At 38.0% G+C, this 13,245-nt stretch overlaps 1 protein-coding gene across 5 annotated transcripts in view; it reads right to left on the minus strand.

The window, feature by feature from the left end:
* Ift80 (intraflagellar transport 80) overlaps window positions 1-13,245 on the minus strand; it is a 110,204-nt gene that overhangs the window by 21,387 nt on the left and 75,572 nt on the right. For all 5 annotated transcript variants that reach the window (XM_031374067.1, XM_031374071.1, XM_031374068.1 and 2 more), the window contains 3 exons: window positions 11,092-11,166; window positions 5,426-5,589; window positions 1,915-1,979 (listed from right to left, as the gene is read on the minus strand). In XM_031374067.1, coding sequence (XP_031229927.1) covers window positions 1,915-1,979; window positions 5,426-5,589; window positions 11,092-11,166 — 304 coding nt within the window. The remainder of the gene's footprint in view (window positions 1-1,914; window positions 1,980-5,425; window positions 5,590-11,091; window positions 11,167-13,245) is intronic.

Raw genomic sequence — 13,245 nt, forward strand, 5'->3', positions numbered from 1 at the left:
AACACCAAACTTGAGTTCTACTGTGAACTCTGTTATTACAGCCAAGTGCTTTGGTTTTGGTTTCTTTAAATTGATGGGATAAATTATTATTGTATAGAATGTAAGACATTGTTTTGTTGTTATTACTTTGGTTTTTATTTTGTTTTATGAGACAGGATTTTTCTACATAATCTTCCTGGCCAAATACTAGAAATGCAGCCCAGGCTGGGCTCAAACTCTGGTAATCTTCCTGCCATAGCCTCTTGTGAATGTTAAACTTAACCCATAGAGGAAGTAAAATGTAAAACTTAAAATTTCTCATGTTATATCTATATATACTGAGGAAGTTATGAGATATAGAAGAAATTATCTCCATTCTTATAACTATGAAACTGTACATTCTTACACTTAGGATATGTGCTCTAGTGGAAAAAGTTGACACACTAAAACAACTATTTATTCAATGTTATTAAATTATTCTTACTTTAACTTTTCATACAAAAAATGATTACAGCTGAGAAATTTACTTCTTTTTTATATACTTAAATCTACTGAGATGGAAAAGTTCTGCCATATAGTATTAATTTAAATAATGCTAAACAGGCATCCCATTATCTTCTAAGGGGAAGATAAACTAATGCAGCCTCTTTGGAAGATAATGGTTCTTAAAAATCACAAATGCTCAAATCCTTTGATGTAATTTAGAATTAACAGCAAGTGCTAACAGAGCATTCATATATGTCCTCTTAACTGTATATGCTGGTTGCTTCAGATTGGAGAAATAAATATTACCTATATATGTAAAAATGTACCCACTGGCCCAAATCCTCAGGCATAGTCTAGGCTATAGCTTTAGGCTTGTCTTCAACACTGCTGGCTTGGGCACTGATTCACTGAGCTGAAGCTCAGTCATTATCCATGGCATGATTGGTGCTCCTCTCCTGAAAACTTGCTAACTGGGTTTGTTTAGGTGCACTTATTTATTTATCTACTGTGTTTGTAAATAAGTTACATATTCTGAATTAACATATGTTCTATAGGATTTTAAATAGGCCCTCTTTGTGAAATATTGTTAGAAATAGGTGATTAAATAATAATACACTGTTATATATAATTATAATTTAATATACTATTATATATTATATATAATTATAATATAATACACTGTTATATATTATATAAATAAGGTGATTAATAATATACTATTATACATTAAACTGGTAACTTTAAAAATGTATATATTTTAATTTTTTTCACATTTCTGATTTACATAAATTTATATATTATTTAAATGTAAAACAAATAATGACTAAAGGGGGAAATACAACTTAAAGAAGCAATTCATTGGAATTGTTAAATAATGTTAAAAGCATCTTTCCATTCTCATATATCACTTGTTCAAAGGGATAACTATAGTACAATGTGCTCCTTTTAAAGGAGCACAAACCAAAACCAGCACACACTTTACAATTCGGGGTGCTCTGTACTTTTATAAGGAATAAATTATCCCTACAATATAGTTGTTGAGCTACGGTCTTAAGATCCAAAGAAAATGCTGTCTAAGGACAGCTCAGTAAGAAATTTACTACAAATTTATAAAGTCACTTTTTTCTACAAGTTTAGTAAAATAGATTGAAAAACAGTACAAGTCTGATCAGCAGACACACACCACAGCATCTCATTCATTCACTTCACCTGGTCAGCAAACACACACCACAGCATCTCACCCATTCACTTCTCCTGGTCAGCAGACACACACCAAAGCATTTCATTCACTTCACTTGCCCTCACAGGTCCTATTTCAGAATTTCCTTGTCCTTAGTCTTAAGCTATGGCATTTTGTGACATAATATGGAAGGCATGCACTTGTTTTTAAATATTAGTCTGTTTTCCTCCTTAAGGGATAACTATTATTTTAAAGAGAAATTAACTTACCTTATGAGAAAGAAGTTTTCCATCCCCTAGAGGTTTTCCAGTTGACGCCTCAAAGAGGAAGATTACTAGAAAAAAACAAACAGCAGAGCACTGATGAATTATATTAGAACCATTGTTGGTAAATGCCACTGCAGCTATCAAAATTCTTAGGAGGTATTACTTAACTTTATGGACCATAGAACCTCTACCAGAAAACCAACATCAAATTTCTAATTATTAATGAGGCCATATTTTTTTTTATAAAAATAGTATAACTAATTTTTTTTCCTGTTACTAATGGTTAAGGAAAAGGTCCATAGGTTCATCAATGGCAAATCCAATGTGGATGCAAAGTTAAATTCTGGTTATCTCTAATTTAGCTTTCTGTAACAATCATTTTCACAAAAGAAAATATGCATTAAAAACCCATTTCTATGATGCCAGACAATATACAGCATGTTGTTTCTACTATATGCTCATGTGGTAAAATAAATAATTTATCCTGGATCTTTGGATGGGAGCTTCAAAAGCCCTTACCATTTTTGGAATAACGGGAGATTTTTTTTTGCCATGTTAGTGAGAACACCCAGCTTCATTGGTACTTTATTACAGATCAGGGTTAGTCAGATAAACCAAGCACTAGCCAATAGGATGGAGCTTTTAGGTCCCTGACTTCTGTGGGTAAGAAGGGGCCCTAGAGACTGAGTTCAAATGAGCAGCCAATGACTTAACTACCCAGACCATGTAATAAACCCTCAAAACTCAGCTGAAAGAATAAGCAGCTGACTCGGAAAGGGATGGCAATCTCATAGACTGCCTTCAACCTTGTGGGGTGTAAGAATTCTGAATATTCAGAGTTTGAACAAAATTGTAGTATACAATGTTTGGGAGGAGATGGATTGTCAATAATTGAAATTCTCCATAAATCATTAATATGTTATTACAAATTGATGGCCTTGTAAAATATTCAACTCACACCTTTAGAGTACCCGCTGGCTTGCCTCAGAACGATTGGGAGGCCATAAGCAACCTATATTTGTTACATACACTTGCTTTGGGAGCTTACCTAGTTCTCAGTCCGAGAATTTCCTTAACTCTTGAAGGAAGGTTCCAGAACTGTGCCTTCCATATTTTAGTGAACCCTTAATTTTTAGAATTAACTTAGAGAAAAAAAGGAGAGCAGCTATTATAGTTTGGATCATAACTGTCTCCACAAAGCAACGCATTAGAGTTTGGTTGCAGCCTGCCATGCCAGAGAGGAGGAGCTGGAGACTAATGATAGAAAGTCGGGAATTGTGGGTATGCCTTTGGAGGGAGAGTGGGACCCTAATGCTCTTCTCCTTCTCAGCTCCCAGACACCACAAGACGAGCAGCTCCACCCTACCATGTGTTCCTCCCATAATGTTCTGACTTGCTTCATGTGACCATGGACTGATACCTGATTCTGTGAATACAAACTAACTTTTCTATCTTGTAATTGCTTCTCTCAGGTACAGAAAGCTAACTCATGGGTAAATAAGATGAAAATTATAAAATATTTACTGTCTACCAGGTGACTATTTTAGAATTATTTCTTGGGTAGTTTTCTTTTTGGAAGCTGTTATCAATGATTTATTTTCCTAAATGAAAGTAATTCCTAAGAGAATTAGCTCCCATGATGAACTCTGGAAGACATTCAACATTAAATAACTTCCCTAGGTAACTAGGGAACTACAAGTTACTTTTAAGACAGGGCATTTTGCCAGGCGGTGGTGGCGCACGCCTTTAATTCCAGCACTTAGGAGGCAGAGGCAGCCTGGTCTACAGAGTGAGTTCCAGGACAGCCAGGGCTATACAGAGAAACCCTGTCTCGAAAAACAAGAACAAAAACAAAAACAAACAAACAAAAAAGGGCATTTTATAGAGCTAACAAGTCTATAGGAGGAAATTGCGATGTTTTGCTATTCCAAACTACTGTACTACTGTATCAGTTAGGATGGCTATTTAAAAGCCACAACAAACAAACAAACAAAAATGTCAATGAATGTGGGAAAAATGGAAATTAGAATATTTACTCACTGCTTGCTGTTAGTAGTAATGCAAAATGGTGTTGCTACCACAGAAAACAGCACAAAGGAACATCAAAAAGCTGTAACTGGAACTCCAAGTGATCCAGAACTCCATCCCACTTACGGGAAGCACTGGCTTCAGACCTCATGTTAGCAGTCTCATAGCCATTGCATCAGTACTTGCAACAGCCAAAACGTGGACATGGTCAGTCTGATCAGCAGACACACACACACACACACACAAAATGTGTGTGGATGGGTACACGACAGAGATGGGTGAGGCAGAGGGAAAGGGGAAGGGAGAGACAGTCTGACAGACACACTCACAGAGATATCCTTAAGAATGAAAGACAGAAAAGAAAGCCCTGCACATCTGGAAGACAGGCTAGGTGAAATAAGGTAGCCAGCAAAGGACAGATGTTGCCCAATTCTACCAGTGTAAGGTGCCTAAAATAATGAATCAGAAGCAGATAGCAGGATAGCGGTTGTCAGAGTAGGGAAGAGAAATGATGTAAAAGTAGTGCAAGATGTGCAAGGTCTAAAGGTCTTCAGTACAACGCTGTGCCTACAGTTAACCAGGTAGCAACTTGGAAGGAGAGGCTTCATGTGAAATCATGTCAAAGCAGTACATGGGCTGGGAGTATGACTCAGTAGTAGGCATTTGCCTAGCACAGAGGAGACTGGGTGTGGCCTACACCTCTGTCCTCCTCTCCTGCTTGGTTCACACTGACCCACGGTATAGCCTTCAATCATTCCCACCCGGGATCTTTCTACTTATTTGTTCTGTAAGTTAGTGCTCCTACACTGCCACTCCTTCACCCTGGATGAGCTGCTTCAGAGCATGTGTCATTAGCCAACTGTTGATTTTCCAAGTGTTCACTGACTTCATTTTGACCACCATTGACAATTTATTTAATCTAGAATAGGAATGTCTTAATAAAATGTTTTAATGTAACACGGCATTATAAAACACTGGACATATTTTATATATACATATATATATTAATATGGCCTAGATTTTTACATGTAAAATTTAAATTATTCACACCTTCCTTTTTACTTCATTAACCTAAAATACTAGTTGAAAAATATATAAACAAAATAAATGGCACAATGAAAAACAACATTTACCATATTACTAAATGAATGCAAAGGGAATATCAAAGAAACTTAAAAACTTTAAGAATTAACATATGTTTTAGAATCATAATCCTGAAATAAAATTCTGTGATGAATACATATAGAGTTATTTACCAGGAGTCTTGGATGTTGAGACAACATATATTTGTTCTATTAGTATGACAATTTTAGTTATTTAGCTCATATTTAAAAGAAAGCAGAGAAAAAAAAGAAATCAAGGAATTCATAATTTTTCCACATAATGTTAATGTATAAAAGATGAAGAAATGAAAACTCATGGAAATTCCATAACATTATGAAGTGCCTGAAATTTTACGTGAAATGCCACATAACGACACACTTACTTTTCTCATCAGCTTTGTCCTTTATCGCTATCGTGTCGTTGCTCAGAGACACAGTCTGAGCATTCAGGATATCTGTTCTCATGCCAGGAAACTTTGGAGAAGAAATGAAGCGCCCTTCATAAGAGTGCAGGTAGATACCACCACCATCCACCAGAAGAAAATGTCTTAAAAAAAATAAAGTTTGTTTTTTTTTTAAAGGAAGATACTACATTCTCATTTCTGTATTAAGTAAGAGTTTACCGGAGAAGTGGGGGATCTAAATCCTAAAATTATAATTATATAGATAAAGACTGAAATATTTAAAAACTTGAAAGTATTTGTTTTGTTTTGCCTTTTAAATAGAAGTAGGAGAGGAAAATGACAAGGTCAAATCTCAAGCCCAGGTCCTCAGATTTTGATGTCATTTGCATTATGCCCTCAACTCATCTCTTCCTCTTCTTCTCTCCTCCTCCTCCTTCTTTTTCTTTTTCTTTTTTTTTCTTTTTTCTTTTTTCTTTTTTTTTTTTGTTTGTTTGTTTTTCAAGACTGGGTTTCTCTGTGTAGCCCTGGCTGTCCTGGAACTCACTCTGTAGACCAGGCTGGCCTCGAATTCAGAAATCCATCTGCCTCTGCCTCCCAAGTGCTGGGATTAAAGCTGTGTACCACCACCGCCCAGCCTCACCTCTTTTTCTAGGAAGAAAACCCCATTCAAAGGCAACTAGAAAATCTTCCACTCTTAAGCTCTTGCTCTTGCTCTCACCTCTTGCTCTCACCTCTTGCTCTCTCCTCCCCTTCCCCCACCCCCCTCTCCACATGGCTGATCTCTACTTTTCTACCTTCTCTCTTTCTCTCTGTTTTCTATAATAAAATGCCTTAAAACCAAAAAAAGAAAAGAAAGTCTTGCAGTTTTCCAGTCATGGATGTTAATATAAGATGCCGTTTGCTCCATGAAACAGTACTGATATGTGTTTCAGAATCACAGATTATGTTAAAGCCAAAACCAAAAATGACTCAAAAGTTAACTTCAGTGCCGGCACTTATTAAAATTAGATGCTTCTAATTTTAAAATTATGAAGTGATCATCAGTATGTATTCATATCAAAATACTCATAAACTTTTGCAATGAGCATTTAGGTACAGCTATATTCATATGCTACTATATTCAAGGCTCTAGGATTCCTTATAGTTAAGAATTTCTTAAATATCTTATGGCCAATATATTTTTTCTTTGAAAATTCACACATTATAAACAATAAAGAGGAAAACAATGGCATCTCTGTAAAATAATCAATTCAAAACAGATCTCTACCTAAAACAGACTGACAGCAAAAAACAGATGAATCCAAGCAAAAATTTTAACTAATTTTTTTTCATCCTTGGGGATTGAACCTGGCTCTAGATATGTGAGACAAATGCTCTATCAGTGAGCCATTCGCAAAGCTATTAGCTCACTTTGTGTGCTTGTGTGTGCATGTGTGTGCATGTGTATGCATGCAGGGATGCACAAACTATATAGCTTACAATATGTGTAGGTCACAAGGCAATCTCAGGTGTTAGCCCTTGCCTTCTACCTTAAGAAAGGAATTCTTTGTTCTATAGAGCACATACACCAGGTTAACTGACCTGCAAACCTTAGAGGTCCTTCTGTCTCCAGCTTCCACTCACCATAGGAAGACTGGAACTACAGATGGCCACTACTGTACTCAGCTTACTTGGGGTCTGAACTCTGATCCTCATTTCTATGTGACAAGTGTTTTGTCCAGGAAGCAATCTCTCCCACCCCTAACTCACTTTTGATGGACATTTTATTTCAAATTATTCATTGTTGTTGTCCTTTGGAGTTGGGGGAAGAGATGTGAGACAGGGTCTTTCTATGTAGCCCTTGCTGTCCTGCACTTTTTGTGTAGATCAGGTTGGTCTCAAACTCACAGAGATCCATGTGTCTTTGCCTCAAAAATACTAAGATTAAAGGTATGTGCATGTCTGGCTCTTATTCACTGTTTTAAAAAGTGATCTCTCTCTACTTACTTGAAAATATACTTTCTAGAAGCATAACTGTGATCTCCCCCAGCCTCAAGGGAGCTGAACCAGACCTTGTGCTTGCCACAAGCAGCTAGTCCACCTAGGGTGGAGTCTTCCCCCTTAGGTGAGGTCTATTGTTCAGCCAAGTCTGAACTTCCCTATAGGAGTCACGCCCTGCTGAGCTGCTTCACCTGACAGAACAACAAGATGCTAATTAGGCCACAAGATCCTGGCTTACTGGGGAAATGGATTCCCTGCCTATATATTCTCAGACTCTGAAATACACATTGGACCTTGATCAGAACCTTTTGACTTGGTCCGGTTATTTCTCTCTCAGTCCGATCCCCCTATTTTCCCCCAGTCCCCTGCCTCTCTTTCAGGAACCCAGCTTGTGTAGCTGCTGGCGGCTACACATAACTTCAAGATCAAAGAGCACATACCTTTTAAAATGAAATTGATGGATGTATACTACAACTATATTTGTATTTCTAATGAATAAAAAAAGTACACACTCTAATTAATACTTAAGGATGGGTATTTATTTAATTGAAGTATTTGGTCCTTATGGTTTAGTGTATGGTCATACAGTATAAAAAATGATATTTCCCAATTTTGACAAAGATGACATATCACTAATATATTCTTTCTTGCTGGGTAGTTGTAATGCATGCCTTTAATTCCAGCACTTGGGAGGCAGAGGCAGGTGGATCTCTACAAGTTCAAGGCCAGCCTGGTCTACACAGTGAGTTCCAAGACAGCCAAGAGTACACAAAAAAATCCTGTCTCTAAAAACCAAAAACCAAATAAGAAAAAAAAGACTGAAAGTACTTTACTGAATGCACTTTGTTTCTACACTGTACAAAAAATCAATCCAAAACAGACCAAACTCCTCAGTGAGAGACCTGTCACTTTGAAACTATTACACAAACATAGGAAAACTACATTAAGATAGAGTTATAGGCCAGAACTCTCTGAAAAGGACTCCAAGAACCCAGACAATACTATTGAGGATTGGCGAAGTAGGTGCTGGGTGGGAAGATGGCTGTTGGTGAAGTGCTTGTCTTGCAAGCTTGAAGACCTAAGTTCAGATCCTTGGCACACAAAACACTGGGCACAGCAGTGTGTTCCTGTAATTCCAGCACTGGGGAGGTGAAGATGAGTGCCTAGAGCTCCCTGGCCAAATTGGGAGGCTCCAGGATCAGTGAGAAACTCTATCTCAACATGGTACAGTAAAGACCAGGAGGCCTCAATCCTACACAAACAACTACAGGTAACTAAGGAATTCTAAGAGCAGGATAAACAGTCTTCCTCAAGGAAGAGCACACCAACTGGTTATCCAATATCCAATAGTCAGTTCTCAAGCTATACATACAAGTAACATGTCACACACACACACACACACACACACACACACACACACACACACACACACACACACACACACATACACACACACACACACACACACACACACACACACACACTACACACATACCAACAATTAATGAAAAAAGGCTATGGATTTGAGAGGGAGCAAGGAGGAAGATATGGAATGGGTCTGAGGGGAAGGAAGGAAAGGGAGAAATGGTGTAATTACATTATGACCTCAAAAGAAATAATCAAAAACCTATGATAGAGAACATTAGATGAAGTCACCAGGCATGAACTCTGGCCTTCATGCACACAAATGTGTACATGCATGCACACGAATATGTACATATAATGCGTCCACTCCCACCTACACACTCTTCCACACACAGACAGACAGACAAACAGGCAATGGAGGAAGACAACCAATAGTAACCTCTGACCTCCACACATGCATGCATATCTGCACATGTACACACACACATGAACACAAATGCCACCACACTCAGCACTGCAAACATTTCTTATTATAAATAAGGCGTCAGCTTTTAAATTTTTCATGAGGAAATACTGTTTCCATGTATAAAGGTCTGACTATAGAAATAAGATCAGAGGCAGGTAGTAACTAAATTATCTTTTATATAATTATTTATGCCATCAATATATACTTAAGCTATGAAATACTCAATAAACTTATAAATAATATATAAATTTATTTGGAATAAAGGACATTTGAAAAATAGGGTCTTTAGATAGCTGACCTCTTACTTTTCAAATGGTAGAATGACTTACATTTAAAAGTTATGATATAAGTAAAGCATGTTTCATTTCATTAAATAGATGACAAAGTTTGATGCTACATTTCCTTGACTACCCAGGATCACCATTTTGATAACTGTGTTCCTTAGTAATTAAATGACAGTCTGTTGATGCTCAGCCCTGCTCTGTGCTTCGGCTTCCTCTCCCTGTGTCTGACTGTGCCTGCCCCAGCCACGGTCGCCCAGCAGCCTCAGTCCCAGCAGCCTCAGTTCCAGCCATGGTCGCCCAGCAGCCTCAGTCCTGGTTACTTACAGAAGCCTCAGGGCTGGAAAAGCTGCTAGAGAACAGCACTAAGCTGCCTACACGATAGGAGCGGAGATGAGTTAAGGTGTGTGGCTTTGATACAGAGGTTTTATATGATCTGTTTAGGTAAATAACAACTACATTTCCATGCTTTGTTAAGTCGTATTGGGTAGCTTTTCTACGCCTGACCTTGGCCAAAGTGCAGAGAAGTTATTGGCGTAGCTTTTCTAGGTTTGATTCAGAAGGGGATCACTGTCCTTAATAAATCGATTGTCAGTTTTTATTTTAAAATTGTGGCTCCTAGAGTAAGAGTTAGCCCTAAAGTGCTCAAACATATCACCCAGAGTTTCTTAGTCCTATATCCACTAAAGAACTTGCCAGAAAATACTACTTTCCAATTTTCTGGCCACAGCCTAGGAGTAGGCTCACGAAATCAATGAGTTTCAACCAATATTTAAAAATGAAAGTAGAGCTAGGGGTATAGCTCAGTCTCCAAGTATGTACTGAGCACGCGCAAAGCCCAGCTTCTGTCTCTGGGGCCAGGGAGGGAAAGGAGGAGAGGGAGGAAGGACAGTGGAGCAATGCCGAGCACTGCGGACCTCACCGACAACACTCCTAGTGTTGACAGAAACTAAATCCGAATAGAAGTGGGAAGGAAAGAACAAGCATGCAGAACACAGGGGCCAACTGCCTTTCCTGTTGACTGTCACTCTCTCATGTTGTTAAGCTAATGTTACTTGTAATAAGATTTTTCCAACCTTTAAAGCTATCAAACTAACACATTTCTTGATTTTAATTTTTAATGTAGTGAATATTAATATATATAACCCACGTTACCTTCAATATCTTTGTAAGAATATAAAGAAATTCTGAGAATAAAATATTTAATTACCACTGATCTACTTAAAAATTATTAAACACATGATAGAAAAAAGACTGATCCCAAATGACTTCTATATCATTTTGTGAGAATTAAAAAAATAAGATTTATTTTTATCTTATGTAAGTATAAGAATGTTTGGCCTGCATGTATGTCTATGTGCGACATGCATGCAGTTCCCATGGAGACTGTAAGAGGGCACTGGATCCCCTGGAACAAGTTACAGAGGATTGTGCAGCCATGTGGATGCTGGGAACTGATCCCAGGTCCCCTTGTGAGATGTTTTAAAGAGTATTTTACTGCTACATGAGCTATCTTAGCCCTAAATCCAATAGTTAAAATATAAACAAATTACCTTTCTGCCTGCAGAATTAAACTAACAGTTCCTTCTTTGAGATCAAATATAAGCGGTGTATTCCAGTTCTTCGTACTAAAAGATGAATGAAATGAATTGTATTAGCATTTCAAATATTAAACATTTTAACAAGCAAGCAGTTACTCATCTTAAATTGTAAGTTTAATTTCACAAACTATCATATATGTATTTCTACTAAAGCACTTTTAACACATTCCTCTAAAATTACTCCTTCACATGCCAGTATCCTCAAGTGGAAAGCAGAGATTCTATGTCTCCAGCAACTATTGCACAGCAGGCTTTCAGTAAGAGCTCACAGAGACTGTAGTGCATGAATTTAGGAATCCTAAGAAGATGTTGTCCTAGGCTGTTTATTAGCTCTGCATTTGGGCAGGCCATCTAAGATTTCTCATCTGGAAAAAAACCAAAAAACAAAAACAAAAAACCGCAGCATAGCATCCTGAAGATGGACTTGGCAAATCTGGATTAAGTATCGGGCTGGGACATCTCCCAGTCATGTGACTTTAGCAAGCTTAGTTTCTGAAAAGTCAGTATCTTCACAGAGGATAATGACGAGCCATCTAAGTGCCTGACAAAGAATGTAGCCATAGCATGATGGCACCAGGCATGGTGCACACACCATTAATCCTAACTCTCAAGAGGCAGAGTCAGGTGAATCTCTTGAGTCTGAGGCCAGCCTGGTCTGCATAGTGAGTTCTAGGCCAGCCAAATCTGCAAAATGAGACCCTGCCTAAAACAACAACAAAATAAACAAATATAACATGCCCAACATAATTATTTTTCCTATAGATCTCCCAGTTTTTTGGTTGGATTAAAACATTTTTGTAAAGTACTCTAAAAATGTAAGCTATGGGGGCTGGAGAGATGGCTCAGCATGTAAGAGCACTGACTGCTCTTCCAGAGGTCCTGAGTTCAATTCCCAGCAACCACATGGTGGCTCACAACCATCTGTAATGGGTGTAATGGGGTCTGATGCACTCTTATGGTGTGTGTCTGAAGACAGCTACAGTGTACTCATATACATAAAATAAATTAAAAAAAAAAAAAGCTATGGCCAAGCTTACTCAATAAAGTGACAAGTAGAAGCACAAATAATTCCTCTTATTTTTAATAGAACAACAGGATTCAAAGAGCCGGAAGAAAGGCAGACATGGTGGCTAGTAATCTTAGCGCTCAGCAGTGAGAGGCAGGGGGGTGACTATGAGCTCAAGGTGAACTTGGGTACACAGTGAGAACTAGGCCAACTTGGATTAGAGAGATACCCTGCCTTAAACAGCCAAAAACAAAACAAAACTGGAGCAAGTAAAGAAACTTCTACAACTGAAGTTGTTTCATAGTTTAAATGTTTTATTATTCTCAATAACTTTCAGAGAACCGATTCCGGTTTTTGAGACACAGTCTTGAACTAGCAGAGACAGTCTTGCTGTCAAGTAGAGTTCTAGGCTAGCCTTGAACTAGCTATATATAGGTGCTGATGGCCTTAGACTCCTAATCCTTCTATCACCACCTTCCAGTGCTGGAGTTATAGGCATGTGTCACTCATTCTTTCATTGTGTGTATATGTACATATGTACACTCCTGTGCATCCATCCACTGAAGCACAAGTTCCCCATTCCAGCGAGGCTGGCTGGCCAGGGTTAGCTCCCAGGACCTGCATGCTTCCACCCTCCATACAGGTATGTGCAGCTATACACAGCTTTTTACTTGGGTGCTAGAAAATTGAACTCAGATTCTCATGCTTGCACTGGAGCTCTCTTGCCCACTGAGTATCTCTCCAACACCCTCCCCCATGTCTTAAAGAGATTAAGCTTCATTTTCACAGCTAGAAGATAGAAAAAGAGAAAAGTTGCAGAGAATAGGTATACTGGTGTACAATTAAATGTTGGCTAGCCGAGTTCGATACCTCCTTCAGTAAATAAATGCACGCATATAGCAAAACGATAAAATGCAGTGGTTTTGTAATAATGGCTACTCAAAATTAGTACCAGTCTGATACAGATACATGTGTACATATGTATCTGATACAGATACATATTTCCGGAAGAAGCCCAGTATGCTTCATTAGTTGTTAGAATTAACCTCCATCCTACCTAGAAAGCTAATCAGAAAAGTGGTGATTTATGTGAGGCTTTT

The sequence above is a fragment of the Mastomys coucha genome, unplaced genomic scaffold (genome assembly GCF_008632895.1).
Source record: "Mastomys coucha isolate ucsf_1 unplaced genomic scaffold, UCSF_Mcou_1 pScaffold16, whole genome shotgun sequence".
NCBI lineage: Eukaryota > Metazoa > Chordata > Mammalia > Rodentia > Muridae > Mastomys > Mastomys coucha.